The 21,408-nt window shown below is 41.4% G+C and overlaps 1 protein-coding gene across 5 annotated transcripts in view; it reads right to left on the reverse strand.

The window, feature by feature from the left end:
- LOC116990793 (spermatid perinuclear RNA binding protein) overlaps positions 1-21,408 on the reverse strand; it is a 129,244-nt gene that overhangs the window by 23,840 nt on the left and 83,996 nt on the right. For all 5 annotated transcript variants that reach the window (XM_033048761.1, XM_033048758.1, XM_033048759.1 and 2 more), the window contains 6 exons: positions 20,607-20,704; positions 17,720-17,834; positions 13,491-13,583; positions 11,987-12,195; positions 8,941-9,108; positions 1,731-1,865 (listed from right to left, as the gene is read on the reverse strand). In XM_033048761.1, the coding sequence (XP_032904652.1) occupies positions 1,731-1,865; positions 8,941-9,108; positions 11,987-12,195; positions 13,491-13,583; positions 17,720-17,834; positions 20,607-20,704 (818 nt within the window). The remainder of the gene's footprint in view (positions 1-1,730; positions 1,866-8,940; positions 9,109-11,986; positions 12,196-13,490; positions 13,584-17,719; positions 17,835-20,606; positions 20,705-21,408) is intronic.

The following is a 21,408-nucleotide window of genomic DNA, read 5'->3' on the forward strand; positions in this document are numbered from 1 at the left end:
ACTTGCAAGGTAAGTAGGACAGCCACAGAGAGCAGGGTTCGATCCTGACTAGGGGTGTTGTCCGTACATTCTACCCATGACCGTGTGGGGTTTCCACGGGTGCTTTGGTTTCCTCCCCATTCCAAAGACGTACAGGTTTGTAGGTTAATTGGCTTTGGTTGTAAATTGTCCCTAGTGTTTAGGATAATAATAATAATAATAATGGATGGGATTTATATAGCGCCTTTCTAATACTCAAGGCGCTTTACATCGCATTATTCATTCACTCCTCAGTCACACTCGGTGGTGGTAAGCTACTTCTGTAGCCACAGCTGCCCTGGGGCAGACTGACGGAAGCGTGGCTGCCAATCTGCGCCTACGGCCCCTCCGACCACCACCAATCACTCACACACATTCACACACAGGCAAAGGTGGGTGAAGTGTCTTGCCCAAGGACACAACGACAGTATGCACTCCATGCGGGATTCGAACCGGCTACCTTCCGGTTGCCAGCCGAACACTTAGCCCATTAGGATAGTGCTAGTGTACGAGGTTTGTTACTGGCGCGGACTCGGTGGCCGAAGGGCTTTTTTTTTGCTCTGTATCTCTAAACTAAACAAAGCCAACCTGAAAAAATTAGGTTCAAAAGAACAGTTATTAAGGTCAGTATATGGTAGGTGAAAGTGATTGAATTGGATTCAATGAAAATATAAACTTGATAGCACCACTGGCTTGATACAAGTGGCTACATACAATGATCATGACTGATGCAAGTGATTGAGGCTGCACCATAAAGATGTGTGGATAGTCATCTTGTTCAACATGGGCATACACACACACACAGCGGGGGCCAGGGCAAGTGGTGGGAGCGCTGTCTGAAATTCACACGGTACAAAGCCAAGGTGATACAGATACACACCGCGATGAACAGGAAGGTTGGCGCTGTAATTAAGATGGCTAGCACAGTGTGCGGCAAGTCCTTTTAAAGAAGGGAGGGGGGGAGAAGGTGGGGGGAGAAGGGGGGGGGGGGGGGAGAAGGAGTGGAGACAACTTTTAAGAAGCCAGCCAACTTTTAATAAGCCAGAGATACACAGCTGTGAAGTTCGGCGGACATTTAACATTACCGGTCGGTTATCCTTGGTAAGTCAATCCATTCTTTCATCATATGTCAGTCCCGCCATCCCGGGAATTAACGTGGTGAACCTACGCTGCACACTCTCAATAGCAAGAATGTCCTTGCTCCAATTAGGAGACCAAAACTGTACACAATACTCCAGATGCGGTCTCACCAAGGCCCTGTACAACTGCAGTAGGACCTCCTTGCTCCTATACTCTCGCTATGAAGGCCAACATGCCATTTGCTTTCTTCACTGCCTGCTGTACCTGCATGCTTACTTTCAGAGGTAGAAAAGTTAGAAATCAAACAAATTTAAGTTGTGGATAAGTGGGAAGGCCAGAAAGAATAAAAGGAAAGCAATCATTGGATGGAAAGCAAGACATATACAATGACACAAATGATATTGCTGCCAGCTGAGAGAGAGGATGATGAAGCCTCCTTAATTGCAGCTGAGGTGTATGAAAGAAGTGTAGAGGATGAATGAAGAGAGCGAAAAATAATTGCTGTAACAGTGAGATATAAATAAAACACAGCTGTTACTGAAAAACATTTAAAATAGAATGTCATATCTGACTATATGGCTCAGAATTTATACCATACTATTTTCAATGTAATTAAATGACTTTTGATGTACCTCCATGACAAACCGTTTGTCATGACTGCCGCCAGTTTCAGATATCAATTCGTATTTCAAACCCCTCCTCTTTTCATTCAATTCCATAACAGGGTTTTTCCCGCTGGCTGTTAGGATAGGGCCCTGCGTTCTCATCTAAAAACAAATTAAAATACATAAACAAAATATGTCTGCAATAGGTTTGATTTAAACCAGAGTGTCTTTCAAATAAATCAGTTAATGGTCCCATGACTCACATAGAATAATTCCACTTGTCAGTCTAGGCTGCCAACATAAATTACAATATCAAGTAATACTAGTTGAATGGAGCTACTTGTTCCAAATTTACAAGGACAAGATTTGAGATGGTGACACACATCGCCAATCTTTTATATCTCAATTTGTACTTTAGTTTGGTGACTATATTAGGTCATGTTTAATATCTTTTCAGGAGTGTTATCCAGACTCAACAGCACACATGATGCAAGTTTACAGAAATGTCAAGAGTGCTTAATTATCACATGTACCAGCAACAGAAAAATGAAATTCTTACTTGCTGCAGATTTAGAACATAGAACAGTACAGCATAGGAATAGACCTTTGGTCTAAAATGTTTGGTGTTAAATATGATGTCAAGTTAAACAAATTTCCTTTACCTGCACATGATCTATTCCCTGCAAATCCAAAAAAAAAAAATGGTGCGGCCCTGTCCAGTCGCCCTTGTGGCAGCTCCGCGAACATTGTGTGTGTTTTTAACTTTTATGTTCCTTTTTAACTTATTTCTAAGTTCTAACTCCCTAGTACTAACAAAGTATGTTAGGGAAACCCTCTTAAATCTAAACTCCAGGGCAAACGGAGACTTTTTAAACTCTGTACTTACTGATCCAGCATGGCCAGCAGAGATCAGCAGAAGCTGCTGCAACAACAATGGGAGCTCGGCTGCAAGGAAAACCCGGAGAAAACATCGAGGGAAGCGGGGGGGGATCCGGAATAGGTTGAGAGCCCAAGCCTTTCGTCCACCTCTGCCCAGCATTCTTCTGGCGAATGTCCAGTCCCTGGAAAACAAGCTGGATGACCTCAGGGCGAGGGTCAGATTCCAGCGGGACATAAGGGACTGCAATATCGTCTGCCTGACTGAAACATGGCTGACCTCGCTGATTCCGGATCAGGTAATCTGCCCAACCGAGTCCTTCACTGTCCACCGTGCTGACAGAACAGAAGCATCTGGGAAATCCAAGGGTGGAGGAGTCTGCTTCATGACCAATAACAACTGGTGCAACCCTGGAAATATCAAGATGCTTTCCCGTTCCTGCTCGCCGGACCTGGAGCACCTGACGATCTCATGCCGCCCATTCTACCTTCCCCGGGAGTTCGGGTCAGTGATCGTCACAGCCGTCTACATTCCACCGCAGGCGGACACCGACGTGGCACTATCGGCCCTACACGATGTGCTATATCGACATCAAAACAAGTACCCGGATGCAGCTATGGTGGTGGCTGGAGATTTTAATAAATCAAATCTCAAGAAGGTCATGCCGAACTTCTACCAACACATCACGTGTGCCACCAGGGGGGAGAGAACATTGGACCACTGCTACACGCCGTTCAGAAAAGGCTACAAGGCCGTTTCACTCCCTCCCCTAGGAAAATCTGACCACGCTGCCATTTTCCTGTTGCCGGAGCATAAACAGAGGATAGTTCGGGAAGCGGTAGAGACGAGGGACGTAAAGCGATGGTCCGACCAGTCAGAGGCCATGCTGCAAGATGCACTGAGTGATGTTGACTGGAATATGTTCGAAGCAAGTTCCAGTGACGTCAGTGAGTTCACGGAAGCAGTCACGGACTTCATCGCAACAATAACCGACAACATCGTCCCCACAGTAAGGGTAAGCACCTTTCCGAACCAAAAACCCTGGGTGGACAGGTCTGTCCGTGTGGCCCTGAATGCTCGCACCGCTGCCTACAACTCGGGCCTAGCATCAGGAAACATGGACGTCTACAAGGCAGAGTCCTACCGACTGCGAAGGGCGGTGAAGGATGCAAAGAGGAGGTACAGAGACAAGATGGAGTCACAGATGGAGCAGCAGGACACCAGAAGCCTGTGGCAGGGGCTACGGATTGTAACCAACTACCGGAGCACCCCTCCCTCATCCGCAAGTGCCGGCACCTCCCTAGCTGATGACCTGAACTCCTTTTACGCTCGTTTCGAGAGGGGCAACACCACCTCAGGTCTGCCGACTATCGACAATACCACCAGTGGGCTGGCTACCGAAGCTGAAGGGAGGAATGTGCACACATTCTCGCTGTCCGAGCACGACGTGAGGGGGGCTCTGACACGGGTGAACACGAGAAAAGCTGCAGGCCGCGATGGCATCTCGGGGCGAGTACTCAAGTCCTGTGCTACGCAGCTAGCTCCAGTGCTCACTACATTATTCAACCTCTCCCTGGACAAGTCCGTGGTCCCTGCCTGCTTCAAAAAATCCATCATTGTACCGGTACCAAAAAATGCCTCCCCTGCCTGTCTGAATGACTACCGTCCGGTGGCCCTTACCTCGGTAGTCATGAAATGCTTTGAGAGGCTGGTGAAGAAACACATCTGCGCCTTCCTCCCTCGGAACATGGACCCGTTGCAGTTCGCATACCGTCCGAACAGATCCACGGACGATGCGGTCTCCCAGGTCTTGCACACCGCTCTCTCCCATCTGGACAGCCAGAAGGGGGGCTACGTGAGGATGCTGTTCATAGACTACAGTTCAGCCTTCAACACGATAGTCCCCACCAGACTGGCCGGGAAGCTAATGGAATTGGGGCTCAACACCTCCCTGTGTGCCTGGGTCCTGGACTTTCTCACTGCCAGGCCCCAGGTAGTCAAGATGGGAGGGAATACATCGAAGTCCCTCACCCTGAGCACAGGATCTCCCCAGGGTTGCGTCCTCAGCCCCCTATTGTACTCCCTGTACACACATGACTGTGTGGCTAGGTTCAGCTCCAACTCAATAATTAAGTTTGCTGATGACACTGTGGTGGTGGGCCTGATCTCAGACAACGACGAGAAGGCCTACCGGGAGGAGGTGGCTGATCTAGCACTCTGGTGCCAGGATAACAGCCTCCTCTTGAACATCAAAAAAACGAAGGAGCTGATCATGGACTTTAGGAGGGCACATCATCCGAGGACGTACACTCCATTGAGGATAAATGGGGATCCTGTGGATAGGGTGAACTGTTTTAAATATCTGGGAGTCCACATCTCCGAGGATATGACATGGGCATCACACGCCTCAGCACTCGTGAGTAAGGCAAGGCAGCGCCTTTACCACCTCAGGCAATTGAGGAAATTCAGAGTGTCTCCGAGGATCCTCCAGTGCTTCTACGCAGCGGCGGTGGAAAGCATCTTGTCCGGGAACATTACCATCTGGTTTGGGAATTGCTCTGCCAAGGACAAGAAAGCTCTGCAGAGAGTAGTGCGTTCGGCCGAACGCACTATGGGAACTTCACTTGCCCCCCTGCAGGAACTATACATCAGGAGGTGCAACTCCAGAGCCAACAATATCATGAGAGACCCCTTCCACCCCTGCAACGGACTGTTCCAGCTGCTACGGTCAGGCAAACGCCTCCGTTGCCATGCGGTGAGAACAGAGGTTGAGAAGGAGTTTCTTCCCAGAGGCCATTTGGACTGTAAACGCCTATCTCACCAGGGACTAACTCTACTGAACGTTTTTCCTTCCATTATTTATTATGTAAAGGTATATGTGTGTTATGATTGTGTTTATATTTGTTTGGTTGTTTGGTTGTTTGTCTTTTTGCAGAAAAGTCCGCGAGCATTGCCACTTTCATTTCACTGCACATCTCGTATGTGTATGTGACAAATAAACATGACTTGACTTGAATATCTAAAAGCCTCTTTAATGCCACTATCTGCCTCCACCACCTCCTGTAGTGGATTCTAGGCACCGATCTCTATGTGAAAAAACTTGTTTTGCCCTCACCTTAAAACTATGCCCTTTAGTCTTTGACATTTACATGTCCATTAACACAAATAAATATACAATAATCAATAATATGATAAATTAATACCAGGTGATCAGACCATAAAAGTGCAAATATAAAGTCCATAGTGCAACCAAAGTCCATAGTTGATGACAGTGGACTTGACAAAAGATAATTGTCAGGTGATGTGCTCCTTCTGCTGCTAACACAAATCTTCTGCAGACTCAAGATTTTCAATATCATCCCAAATGCTCTTTCTCTGATGAGCAGTCATGGGTGAGAGATACCAATTTTCGCTGAAGATGTTGCACTTCTTCAAGGAAGCTTTAAGCACATTCCACTGAAGGTCCTCTATTCCCTCCGCTTTCGTCCCTACCACCCCCTCTCCCTCCCCATGTCCTCATCTATTTACTAAAGCTCCCTCTGATTCTACTTTTAATTCAGCACCTTCGTGTCAGATTCCACCATCTGTAATCATTTGCCTTCACCCGCTTTATCACCTCCAGCCTTTGTGACCATCCACCTTTCTCTCTGCTACCTGACATCTGCCAATCAAACCTTTCTTACTTGGATCCACCTGTCACTTTCCAGCTGTTTGTCCTCTCCCTTCCCCTTACCATTTTCCGTCAGCCCTCTCCCGTCCTGCTTCAGTCTCAAAGGCAGCTTCTACATAGGCAAATGAAATATGGAGAATGGAGGGCTGTAGATCATGTGCTGGCAAGAGGTTTGTTTAATTTAGCAGCACATTGGCACAGATATTGTGGGTCAAAAGGCCTGATCCTGTGCTGTGCTTTTCTGTGTTTAGCTGGGTCTGGACCCAACAGGTTGTCTGTTCATTTCAGCCCAAGTAAACCTCTTGTTTTCTTTGGACTTATTCCCTTAGTTTCTTTGGATTTCTCCTTGTTTTCATTTGGATTTTAGGATGGAATTCCTACTATGGTCAGTGCTTTTGTTTAACCTTCATTGCACTTGCCTATGTTATAATTGCTAAATAAAATAATTCCACTGAGAAAAATAATTTAAATGGGTTGATTGTACAGATTTCTTATAACTTAGATTAATACAAATCTGAATGATCATAGGCAAATATTATATTGGATTAATCTAACATTACCGAAGCTCAAGAAGCACCTAGTGCTAGAGAAGTTGTTAACGTTTAAATAAACATGGCTGTTACTTCTGCTTCCATTAATAATCTTAGCTATATCCGTCAACTGGAGTCATGCTACAATAGATCTTTCAAACGGCAATGCTTAAGTCATAAGGTGGTACAAGTGTTGACTTGCACAGCAAGTGGTTCTACATTCCAAATTCTAGTATTAGAACTTAAACCAGTACAGCACAGGAACAGGCCTTACGCCCGCAATGCCCATGCCAAACACGATGTTGTCAAACTAATCACCTCTGCCTACATGGGAGCTATACTCCTCCAGTCCCTGCATAACTATGTGCCGACCTGAATGCCTCAATTACATCTGCATCTACCACCACCCTTGACAGCACATTCTAGGCACCCACCACTCGCAGTGTAAAAATAACTTGCTCAAAACTTCCTTTAAACTTTGCCCCTCTCGGCTTAAAGTTATGTCCTCTAGTCTTTGACATTTCCACCCTGGGATGAAGTTTCCGATTGACTACTCTACTAATCAATGTCTTTCACAAACAATTTCAGATAACCACCCTATTTCTTGTCTTCTGTTATGTGACCATAGCTTTTTATTTGTTTCTTTATTTAAACATCTGCATTTCCTTCACTATCAGCATTTAAAATAATATATTGGATTAATCTAACATTACCGAAGGACAATACAAACTATTTCACATCTCCCAGCTCAAGAAGCACCCAGTGATAGAGAAGTTGTTAACGTTTAAATAAACATGGCTGTTTATTGTTACCTTTACCGTTACAATTTTAATCTACACCCCATCTTAGTTATTTCCCATTCTCTGTACCCCACCTATTTCTGCAACATAAACCACACTCTGGATAAAAGTGGTTGAAAATATTTTTTTGTGTTTTTTTTTAGATCAAACACTCCCATGATCAGGGACATTGATGGCCAAATGCATCAGGACACAGGCCTATTCATATGTTGTTACAATCAATGAAACATTATAGCCAAGGGCAATCCCCACCTTATCTAATTTTAAATTTCTCACATTCAGCTTTATCCCTAAACATCTTTATCAAAGATTTACTTTAGCATTTAAATTGTGTCCTTTTAGTTCATTACCAAAAACTGAATCTACATTCAGATTCATGTTTACAAATGGCCCATTAGCAAATAAATATGGGTAAATCTAATGGACAAAGCCCACAAAATAGAAAATAAAATAACGGTGCACCCAGTTTGTTACTGTGGGAATTATACTTTATAATGCAAACAGCTCTGAAAAAAAAGTTTAACTTACATGTATAAAAAAACTCAAATTCTTACCATCTTGGTCAAGATTTTTTATTATAGGTAGACCTCCTGTACAGTAAACCGGGATCATGACAATCAACCAATCTTAAACTTTCTGATGGCAATTACAATTTATGGGGATAAATGAATAAAGGTTGATCAATTTATTCCATCATTATTCTTATCCTGTCATGATCTGATTACACATTTTCTTGGGGCTTTCTATTCCATATCCACAACCACCAAATTCTGCTGAGTTAATCCAAATTTGCTTTTGAATGTTTTTGCCGTGTAAAAATTTACTGTAGCAATTAAGTCACATCAGGGAGTCCGACCGACTGTCTAGTCATTCAGAACAGGTTACCGTATAATTACTAATTTTAATCATATTTTGCATCCACTAATTCAATTTGAAATACCGCTGGAACTTGAAAGGTGCTCAGTTTACGGCCAAAGGTGATTTAGTGGCTATGCTTCAAAGTCTTCCAGGAAATGGCTACAATTACAATTCTTAAATCACATATCCCTGTACCTATAAAATGTGAGTTTCTATTCCTGCCTAATTATTTGCCTGCATAATTATGGAAGAACAAACTGACCATCTTCTGGAATAGCCCAAGTATTAAGAAACTGGAATTAAGCTCAACTGATCAAAGTTTAGGACAAAGATAAAGTACACTGAATTTACTTTAAAACTTTTATTATATCTTTATGCACTATCTTTAAAAAGTTATAACAATTATACATATAGACATTTTTTATACCCACATCATACAAAAAGGGAAATGATAAACTGATTTCATAAATATATTAATAAATGAATGCTTAAAGACTGGTACCTCTAGAGTATTGGTGCTGGTAGCAGGAACGCAGCCAGCAATGTCATTGCTTGAGTTTGTGGAAACAGTTTCATTTTTATCATCACCTGAGGACTTTTCTTCCATTTCCTGAGTTTCTAACCCCATCTTCAAATCCATACCAGTTGGACAGCCCACTGATTGTAACACCTACAACAGCCAAAACCATTAAAATGTGATTCCTTAAGTGAAAAGACTTTAATGATCTTTACAAAACCAGAACACTCATTGCATTTTATGCTCATGCCCTAACCTAATAATTGTTTGTTCTTGAACTTATTGGACAATATCAAGACAAAATCAACTGGCCAACCTTAACTGTCCACATAGTGGCAGTGGAATCACTGCTGGTCAGCCAAGGCAGGAATGAACCAGGTGGATTCAGCTACACTCTAGACTATTTTTGGTTGGGCACTGAAGTGCCAGATAATGCAACATTAATAGCACAGCAGTTATTCTCCTGCAATGTAAAAGCTCTCTTTGCATGGTTCACTTAGATAATTAAAAATCAAATAATTCACATCCAAAATTAATAATACTGCTCACATTGAAATAACAAAACACTGATGTGCCTAGTCCAGAAAGAAATTGGGACACATCACTGCTTGGAATACGCAACGGGAGAAGATTTGTAGTCATCTTCGAATTTGCAATTCAATTGAAACAAATTCTGAACATAATACCCCAAAACAATCACATTGAAAATCATTTCTGGCTGAATTGATGCAGAGAATTTACAATCTATATTAAAGATGAACAAAACAGACAATGGATAAATCCCCCTTGGATCTATAGTTGCGCATTAATAAATACAAAGCAACTTTATACAATATATTTAATTTAGGATGAGGTTGATCACACTAATAGTTAAATAATTTACACATACTTGAGACTATTTCATAATGTTTTTGATGTGCCTGAGTGTTGCGATGTCATTGCTGTTATGGAACAGCATTGTAAAGATCATGAGAGTAAATACAATATATATTAACATGATATAAGATTGAAGAACAAAGCATGATAGGCAATCAAGTGAGAAATGTTGCTAACTGTGAAGAACAAATAGGTTTAACATCTTGTGGACCGTGAATGCCAGGGCACAAATTTAAATTGTAAAGTTGGAAGCAGACAGTTGGCCTAGCATGAAATATGTACATTAAATTTACCACAAAGTAGCTTACAAATTATCCCACTTGAAACAAGTTAGTTAAGGGCAGAACAGAAATTAAAAATTACAAAGAACAAAGGAGGGGGTTCAAACATTTCAAGGCCCATGACTGAAGTATTGTGTGACATTTATGGAAGAACTTGAAACAATAAGTGGGAGGGTTCCATTCCAGGAGTCACCCGGTCTGCAGAAAGCAAACAAGGCTGATAAGGAGTAGTTCAGTCTGCATAAAAAGAAACAGAGCGCATTATGAATAAAACAAAGTATGTTTCTCAAGGGTGAGGGATAAGATAGCTCAGGAACCTTGGAGTTGGCACGCAAGATCAAGGATAAAATGTATTAAGGGAGAGAAAGCATAACCCGAAGAAAGAGAATTTGAACTTAATAGGGCACAGCAGGGTGAAAAGAAACTCTGCCACTGTAACTTTCAGGTTGAGCTCTGATATTGAGGATCAAACTGCGACTATCATCTTGGTTCAGTGTTTCTTCTTTGTACTAGATTCAACTATTTAATAAATACTTGTACCCATGGTACACAAAATTGCTGGGGAAACTCAGCGGGTGCAGCAGCATCTATGGAGCGAAGGAAATAGGCGACGTTTCGGGCCGAAACCCTTCTTCAGGCCCGAAACGTCGCCTATTTCCTTCGCTCCATAGATGTTGCTGCACCTGCTGAGTTTCCCCAGCAATTTTGTGTACCTTCGATATTCCAGCATCTGCAGTTCCCTTTTGAACACTTGTACCCATAGTGGTTTGTCATAAACAAGTCAGTTAACTTACTTTAAATGAAATCTTGAAAGCAAAACAACAGATCTTACAACAGATTAAATTGTACATTTAATTATTAGATTATGAAAAGAGGCTATCAGGAACGTTTGTTGGCTCCAATTTTTACCTGTTTCCCAGAGCATTTTAACAGACTTTGTCTCCACCATTCACAAAAGTTAATGGGTTCATTTCAAGAAAATTAATGACATGGGATGAGGCTGCTTATTAATGTTCTTAATTTTTAAATCACTCAAGTAATACAGCATCTACTGATACACCTTGAAAGGAGCCTTATGTAGGTCAACATTTGCCGAGAATTGAAAGAATGTAAAAAGGGCTCTACAAATTACCATTCAAAATCATCAAACATTGCATTACTCCATGAATTCTTTAGTTTGCACGAATGTAGCTGCCAATTTTGATACTTGGTTTCATTTATTTACTTTAAAAAGCAAAATCTAACAATTATAAATTGCGAATATTGTGTCAGTGTTGCAGAATCACAATTTGTATCCAATTGTATTCTTACAGCGTTCTTTAATCACAGCTATGCACAAAGGGGACTTTGGTAAAGGTCTAGCATTACCAGTTGACAATGAGGAAAAATGTTTACGTATCTAATCATCAAGACAGTTCTTGTTTCTTACAATCAATTATGGAAATGTGAAAAAAGATTATCATGGTTTGTAGCGATGGATAAAACACAGAGAAAATTAAAAGCTATGCACAACATATATCCATTTGCTGTTCATAGTTTCTAACTGGCATCATGCCTCAAAGTGTTGTAAACACAAAGTAAGATCTAGTCAACAGGAAACGTTGGTTCAATGTAAGAACTTTTAATTCAGAAATAGGCTGACATGAATTTAGGTGGATTTGCTGCTGTACAACACAAATAAATTGAACATGTAGGACAAAATGCCACATTTTGTGTATTAATTGGATGTAGGGATTCTGGATATTTGTTCACAAACAACATTTCATTCAAAACAGGTCAAATCAAATTAGCATAAGTGCATATCCCATAAATAACTTTTCCCAAAAGTTGCTCTACCAACAGAAAACATCATGTCATGTTAATATGGGTCTTACCTTAACTGCTACATTAAGTTTGGCAGTTTTTTTAGATGGTCCTGAGGCTTCATAAGTTTTACCATCAACATCCACAGACATGGTGAAGACAGGTGCATGCACTGGACCAGACTGTGAAAGGAGTTTGTACTGTAGGCCTGGTTTAATCTGGTTCAGTCTCATGAGAGCATTCATAGGCTGGTTAACATCTATTGCTTTGCTTTCCATTACTAGAAGAATTGGTATAAAAAGAAAAATTCAAAACTCCTGAATTTTTTTCTAAAATTGTTTAACTCTTGGAAAAAATTACCATTTTTATACAATACGTTTGATCAAAGTTTAATGAAAAATATGCAAAAGAATTAAGGTTTAACGTATTTTATTTGTGGAGAACGTACATCTTCAGGAATTTGGCTGATCTTTGCTGCACACCCACTTAATATTCTCTGAGTAAAACACTTAATAGGGAAATTTCACCGTCTGAATAGTATTATCTGCCCATTGCACCTTCCAGACATAAAAAATATCAACTGCAATGTGGTCTCTGTGTAGGGAAATGTTTGCAATACACTGCCCTTTTTAAGGTCCAGCCTTTTATTCAAATTATCCCATTGAAGCATTCAAATTCATTCCTAAATTTGATAACGTTGCTCCTATACACATCTGCTGCATCCTTTACTGCACCTATTGGGGAACTCATTGCACTCTATTTCATTGGCAGCCCATCACTGCCATCATTCGTGGGAGATCTTCCCCAGGTCATAGTACTGCCATCTCCAACCGCTCTTCCATCAAATTATTACCACCAACAACAAATAGTTAATAACCATCTTTGTTCTTCATCATTAGTTTCTGCTAGTTGTCGCCTTTGTCCCCTCACTCCTCTTGGTCATCTGACTTCAAATCATGGGAGAGCACAAATGTTGTCTAATTCAAGATAAGCATAGTGATAAATTCCTATTCACACCACAAACTCTGCATCTAGTTCTCCACCTGTGCTTCTGAGATCTCTTCCTTTTTTCCTACAGTGATACTCCCTCTACCAATATGGACAGGGTTCTTTAAGCTGCATGGTCTAATTCCAAACCTCCTCTCAACCTGCTGCCACCCACTCAGAGTAAGGAGGAGGTTACCTTTGTTCACACCCTTCAGCCATCATAGAGCAGAATGGCTCCAAGTTAAGAAAATAATCATATAGCAATTCCCTTCACATTTTGAGGTACTGTGACTAGCTGTGTATCATGTTAGACATTCTAGTGCAGGTTGAAAAAGTATGGAAGCACCAATGAATAACTAAGGATTCACCATGCGAAAGAAGCACTCTGAAGCGCATAATTGAAACAACGTTGGTGGAAGTATTTTTTATAAATAGAGTTCTAATAACAAGGCTCTCATGCAACTTGCAGATAACTTGAAAGTTTGTGGGATAATAAAGAAAATTGTGAATTGGATGTTCAATAGTTTAAGTCTTAAAAAAAATGGAAGGGATCAATAGGCTGCTCTGGCAGTTTAGACATTAGCTTACTTTTTCGCAGGTTCCTTTTCATCTTTTTGTTCGGATCTTTGTCATCTCCCAAACTATCTTCATACGGTCTCTTCAAAGGTGCTGAGAAAGGTCCTGAAAAATATCCCAAATCATTTTCTTTGATATGGTTTTTCATCTAAAAATGTATAACAACAAAATTGGTTTTGACATGACAATCTTAACTGGCTATGAATCTTATTGGTTACTTACATAAATATTACTTGAGTATAATGGTAATATTCAGAAACATATATTTAAAAATATTTAAGTTTGCGAAGGCTGCTTTGATTTTAAATAATCTTGCACTTGTTCAAATTGACATTTTCATCAATGTTCCAGATTTAACTAACCATTGGAGACAACCTATTATTGATACTTGTTTATTTTTTATCAAAACAATATACTGGCACCATGCTTCGAACTCAGAATGCATTCCCAGCAATGTGCCCAAATGGAATTAGTGCCAATAGTCATTATTGCATTATTGAAAGAGAGATGCATTACAGGTGCCTGGAACCTGGTGTGAACCTCTGCCCATTCTGCTATTTTGCACTGCTACGCCAATAATTTGATGTTGACCCATGCTCTATGCTGGCTGTCCTGCAGCAATATGTTAGCCACAGCTTGGTGCAGAAAGGCTGCCTTTGAGGGTTGGCGTGGGGCAGAATGTAGCGAGATTTTTGTCTATGGCAACATGATTAAAGGCTGACCTCATTACTAATTTATTTTAATAAGATTATCTCTTAGATATAAAATTGTACTTGGAACAATTCTGAGAAAATAGAAAATGAGAAGGAAAAAAAACTAATCTTGCAACTATTTTTAAGGTGCTGAGAGATATTAACACAGTTGTTTACTTGAAGAAATTACCTCAATAATTAGCTGAGTTCCAGACCAATACTGAGTGGAAATGACATATTACTCAGTACTAGGTACAACATATTGAGCAATTATAAACAGATTACCTCTTTATGATGGTAAACTAAAATTGTTTTTGTGAATTAGATGTCTAAATTTTGATTGATTAGATACTGGAATTCCAGTCAGCATGTGTTATAACTTGGCTTCACAGGGGCTTAAATAAAGCTTTAAGCGCTCAGCAACAAGCTTGGAATTTCCCAATCGGCTCAACATTCTTCATGGTCATTGGTTCCAGTCAGTATCTTCTGAAACTGAAAATTCATCAATTCATCAAGCATAACAGTTTCACAAAACTGTGCATTGAAGCCGAGGATGAAATAATTAATGTTCAGCTGTTATTTCATATTGCAGTTGAAATCCGGGATCAATGATTCAATACACAAAATGCTGGATACTTTATTGTCACATTCTTTGTTTTTGCATACACTGCGCAAAGTATGTAAAGAGTTGCCACATATCTCCCGTTGATAGTTACAGAAATACTCATTAGAGTCCCGATAGTCCCTCTTTGGTCTCAGTGCCGCCCCCCCCCCCCCCCCCCCCCCCCCCCCCCATCCGCCGGGTTCCTCTTTTGTTCTTGGCGGCCCATCCTAGGCCTGCCATCTCTCTGCAGCTCATTCTCGGCCTGACCCTCATACCAGTGAGTCGTCCCTCTCCTCTCCAGTCCTTTGGCCGGGAGGTTAGACACCCCAGTCCTCCTCCTACCGACCCTTTGTCCAGCATCCGCTAATCCTGCTCTCTCCTCCTTCCGGATTTCGGTCGCCGGGGACAAGCAGGGAGATGAGCCTCAGACTCACTCCAGCGGATTCCGCGTCAGCCTTCAACAGACACGCCAACAGCAAGGAAGTGACTATAATGAAGTATTAAAGTATGGCTACATCTGCCATTCTTCTATTATCCAGTATTTCATGTTGCCATTTCAAATGGACTGTAGGTGTAATAACAGTATGATTTGGTGTTTTCTTTGCCACTCAAGGCAGGGACCACTGTTGAAAGTGATTGTGAATGATTTTATGCACACAATTTAGATGCAACTATCCTCCACAGTGCAATTTTCTGAAGAAATTGCCCATCTCCATTGGGAGATGCTGCTACCGTTTCTGCTTCCTCTAGTCTATTTAAAGACCAAATGGATTTTATGGTATTTTTGCAGTCAGGCAATTATATAACTCGCTGGCTGACAGTCTTGTCAATTTGACTTTTGCACTTTTCCCTTTTCTTCCATGCTACCATTTTCACTTTGCAAAATGCAACTTGGATCTGGCAGCTGGTCTGTTGGCAACAATTCCACAAACATGTCCAAACACAGAAACAAAAGCTTACAAAGACTCCAGTGGTATCTACAACTTCCCTAGAGAGTAACTCCTTTGTTTAATTATTAGGACTTAAATGCGCATTACCCAAAGGATTTTTCTGCCTTGGACATAAACTCCAGCACAAACTACAACTGTTATATAAACTAAAGGTACACAAAAATGCTGGAGAAACTCAGCGGGTGCAGCAGCATCTATGGAGTGAAGGAAATAGGTGACGTTTCGGGCCGAAACCCTTCTTCAGACTGATGGGGGGTGGGGGGGAGAAGGAAGGAAAAAGGGAGGAGGAGGAGCCCGGGGGCGGGGGGGATGGGAGGAGACAGCTCGAGGGTTAAGGAAGGGGAGGAGACAGCAAGGGCTAGCAAAACTGGGAGAATTCAACGTTCATGCCATCCGGACGCAAGCAACCCAGGCGGAATATGAGGTGCTGTTCCTCCAATTTCCGGTGTTGCTCACTCTGGCAATGGAGGAGACCCAGGACAGAGAGGTCGGATTGGGAATGGGAGGGGGAGTTGAAGTGCTGAGCCACCGGGAGTTCAGGTAGGTTATTGCGGACTGAGCGGAGGTGTTCGGCGAAACGATCGCCCAACCTCCGCTTAGTCTCCCCCGATGTAAATCAGCTGACATCTAGAGCAGCGGATGCAGTAGATACAGGTGAACCTTTGTCACACCTGGAACGACTGCTTGGGTCCTTGAATGGAGTCGAGGGGGGAGGTGAAGGGACAGGTGTTGTATTTCTTGCGGTTGCAACGGAAAGTGCCCGGGGAGGGGGTGGTACGGGAGGGAAGGGAAGAATTGACAAGGGAGTTGCGGAGGGAGCGGTCTTTGCGGAAGGCAGACATAGGGGGAGATGGGAAGATGTGACGAGTGGTGGGGTCACGTTGGAGGTGGCGGAAATGGCGGAGGATTATTTGTTGTATTTGCCGGCTGGTGGGGTGAAAGGTGAGGACTAGGGGGACTCTGCCCTTGTTGCGAGTGCGGGGATGAGGAGAGAGAGCAGTGTTGCGGGGTATGGATGAGACCCTGGTGCGAGCCTCATCTATGGTGGCGGAGGGGAATCCCCGTTCCCTGAAGAACGAGGACATTTCCGATGCCCTGGTGTGGAACGTCTCATCCTGGGAGCAGATGCGGCGTAGGCGGAGGAATTGGGAGTAGGGGATGGAGTCTTTACAGGGGGCAGGGTGGGAAGACGTGTAGTCCAGATAGCCATGTGAGTCAGTTGGTCTGACCGACATGCACTAGTTATACAAACTAGTTCTTGTTCTTTACTTTGTGTATTACTCAACACGAAACCTACCATTAGTGCCCTGTGCCATGCTAAATAAAATGTTCTTTCAGTTTCCTTTGAAAGTAAAGTTCTTTGATATATGCAAGCATGAATGATAAATTTGATTAATAAAACTGAAGAATCATTTAACACATTAAATCACAGCATCAGTTTATTATGGGTAACCAACTTCTTGGATTAAAAATGTATGAAATTATTTATTTAAGAAGGAGCTGCAGATGCTGGAAAAATAAGTAGTGTCTCGACCTGAAACGTGACCTATTCCTTCGCTCCATAGATGCTGCCTCACCTGCTGAGTTTCTCCAGCATTTTTGTCTACCTAAAATTATTTCTTAATTAGTTTAGTACTATGTTCTTTGATAAATGTGTGAATAAATATTTCTCAAAATCTTGCAAATGCACCAACTCAATACCTTATATCCAAAATCCTAGTTAAATTTTCATAGCCTTCTTGTAAGGTCTGCGAATAGGTTCTATTAACAGAATCTTCCCGACGTGATTACTTTATCTTGGGTTATAAAGTTTTCAAGGGATTTGAATTTAAAAGATCATGGGATATTGATTTCCACTGACTGTAATGTGCACTTAAAGTTCCCCTAACTATTATGCAATTACATTAATTTCGTATGAATTACAGAGGAAAAATTGGCACAACCAAGTTGAATTTCAGATCAGTGTGTTTATTTGGTCCTATAAAATCTACCCACCATCTCGGTCACTCAATGATCGGGACCATTTCTGAAGTGAAGATCTCGTTGATGGAAGGGGGTCCATCTCCAGTACTTTGTAGATCTGGCCGAAAGCCATAAGCCTGAGTGCATGCTATAATCACAAGATATGCACATAAAATTAAAATGTCATATTTATTTTTACAAGTTATTTAAAATATGATGATAGTGTTTAACATGGAAATTGTTTAAGGATGATTCATAGAACAAAGAAAAGTACAGCAATGGAATAGGCCCTTCAGACCACAATGTCCATGCCAAACATGATGGCAAGACAAACCAATCTACTCTGCCTGCACGTGATCTTGCATATACATGTGCCTATCTAAAAGCATCTTAAGTGCCACTATTGTATCGGCCTCCACCACCACCACCACAGGCACTGCAAATATACTTCTATCAGGAAATATACTTCTATCAGGTAAACAAGTTTAAACAAATTTATTTAATCGATTTTTTGCTTCTAGATGACATTCAAATGCTCCTTTATATGTTTGTGCATTGGCAAAGAAATTAACACTGCCCATTCTGAACAATTTGGCAAAGCTCTACAATCCTGAACATTGCCAATGTAGCGAGGTACGAGACAGCATAACCAAAGAATGATTCATTCAAAGCAGTAATCTCCACCCACACCGACACCATCACAAGACTATTACATCCTTGTACAAATTAATTGAATCAATCATACACTTGTATATGACAAGTCAATATACTGTACATGTCGCAGGGCTATTATTATCCATTATTATTATTATTGCACCATTATGTCTTTAGTATATTATATGTCCACCACGCATCTTTATAAAGCCTGTGTCAGAATCTGGGCGATTCCATGCCAAATCATGTCAGTTTACAATGATTTTTTCATGGCCTCACTGAGCTTCTACTACATGGTACAGTCCTTTCCTTTCAACGTCTCCTTGATAATTGACCATAAACTCTCAATCGTATTCTTCCCCGTTGGATTGCAACCTTGTTGTGGTCGGGGAGCTTGTGTGTCTCAGTGACTCCTAGAGCTATGCCAGCGGGAGATTCGTCTCCTGTTAGGGTCTCCCATGCTGGACAGGTCGAAGGGTAGAGGCGATCCACTGGTCCTCCAGGTTGCAGGTTGAGCGCAGGGCTAACAACCCTGTCTCGTAAAACAAATATGTTATGGAAACAGCAACTGAAGGAATCAACTCTACTGGGCGTGATGGACTTCCAGGGCTATCGACAGATGCTAGGATGAATGTCAGAGCACCAGACAGCATCCCAAGAATAGCCCTGCACTGGACACCGGAAGAGAAAAGGAAAAGAGGGAGACCCAAAACCACCTGGTGAAGAACTGTAGAGGAGGAAATGAAAACAATGGACCTGACCTGCGGCAGCGTCCAGAAGCTAGCCCAGAACAGACAGGAGTGGAGGACCTTCGTTGCTGCCCTACATGCCAGGAGGCATAATAGGCAGTAAGTACGTAAGTCTCAATCAGATTCAGGTCAGGCGAGTTACCAGGCCAGTCCAAGACACGTATCCCCTTTTCCTGGAAAAATTGGGTCACCATCTTTGATGTGTGGCTCAGTAAAAGGTCTTGCAGGAGTGACCTAGATGCACCTGGAAAGGTCTTTGTTACCTCTGGCACCACTCTTTGCAATTCATCGATATATTGCGGTGATCTTATCATTCCGTCAACAGGGTGCAGCGGACTAACCACGTGATAGCTGAAATAACCCCAGAACATCGTCTTTTCAGGATGTATGACAAACTAGTCAATATGGCATTTTCTCACCAGCTCTCCAAACTGATCTCCTCACATGTTGGCTATGTTGGCCCTGAACCAGGAAGTAGCTTTTGTCACCGAATAACACTTTTCTCCAATCCTCACGTGTCAAATCTTTATATTTTAGGGCCCACTGATATTGTTTTTTTCCTTCTTCATCACAGTAGTTAGAGGTTGTTTTTTCACAGGTCTTCGGGCTATACGAGCGACTTCAATGAGGTGTCAGCGCACAGTACTCGAGTTTATTGAGACTCCCGCTAAATCTTTCTTCAGAGCATTGCTCGACTTTCACGGATCCTTATTACTTTCCCGATTCAGCCGTTTCTCTTGGAGTCTCATCTCAAATCCAGCTTTGGACCCTTGCTTGACAATCCTAGATATAGAAGCATGGCTTACCCCGAACAACTTTGCTCTGACTTAGAGCAATGTTGATGCAAAGTTTTGATCTTTATTCAAAATGATATCTTGAAGTGATATCTATTTTGTAAATTGCTTGCTATCTACTATGTGGATTGTTTGACAAGTTCTTCTCAAATTATGATAAATCACTGAAAATAAATTTCCGGTTTCAGTGAATGAAAAATGACCAGGAGAACTTTTTCAGAGAGATTTATAGGATTTTGGAAAAATATAAGAACAAATGGTGGACATAGAAACTCTTCATATGAAAAACAAAAGCAAAATCAGACCATGATTCAATTAATTTATACAAGGATACAAGTTATGGAAGATTTTCCCAAAGATGCTGCTTAGTAAATGGTTTGTGGGGGGGATTTACCAGCTGCAGGAACTTAGTTTGTTGTTTTGCTCCATTTTATCATGAGCTCTAATGGAAAAGTTTCACGTATCTGCTCTCCCTGTACAGGAAACACAAGAACCTCGAATGAGAGACCAAACTTTTCTATAAAATGATAAAAAGCAACTCCTCGTCTAATGAGTTTTCCCATTATTATTTCTTGCAGCAACAATAGATTGAGTATTGTTATTTTCAAAAAGAGTTCATTCTTCCAAGATATGGGGAAAGTTTGTTGCTGATCGGAGACTAGTTCACATAGTGTAAATTTGTTAACGGAAATCTTAATGCCTGAAGAATAGCCATAGCCATACCTGGGCACTATGAGTAATATTATCCATTTCTTGTGAAGTCATCGAGATCAATACATCGGTTAAATCTTTTTCGCAAGGGTCATGCAATCCTGGACCACCTGGAGAGTAAATAAATTCACATTGCATGCAGTGGATTACTAAGAAAATAAATTCACCAGCAATTTACTCTATTTAGTAAATATGATTAAAAAAAACATTCAGCTAGTCCAACATAAAGTAGAAATTATTTGTAACTTTTTTTTCCAAAGAGTTATATTTCATGCATCTCACCTGGCTTTTGATTAAATTCCAAACTAATGTTTCACACAAAATATTAATTTCAAGGTTACATTTAAAAACTAAAAATGTACCTTCACATATTTACAGTGCCCTACATAATGTTTGGGACAAAGACTCATAATTTATTTATTTGCCTCTGTACTCCACAATTTGAGATTTGTAATTAAAAAATATCACATGTGGTTAAAGTGCACATTGTCAGATTTTAATAAAGGTCATTTTTATACAATTTTGGTTTCACCATGTAGAAATTACACCAGTGTTTATACATTCCCCCAATTTCAGGGCACCATAATGTTTGGGACACAGCAATGTCATGTAAATGAAAGTAGTCATGTTTAGTATTTTGTTGCATATCCTTTGATGCATGCAATGTCTGCTTGAAGTCTGCGATTCATGGACATCATCAGTTGCTGGGTGTCTTCTCTGGTGATGCTCTGCCAGGCCTGTATTGCAGCCATCTTTAGTTTATGCCTGCTTTGGGGGCTAGTCCCCTTCAGTTTTCCTTTCAGCATATAAAAGG

Source organism: Amblyraja radiata, chromosome 32 (genome assembly GCF_010909765.2).
Source record: "Amblyraja radiata isolate CabotCenter1 chromosome 32, sAmbRad1.1.pri, whole genome shotgun sequence".
Classification (NCBI taxonomy): Eukaryota; Metazoa; Chordata; class Chondrichthyes; order Rajiformes; family Rajidae; genus Amblyraja; species Amblyraja radiata.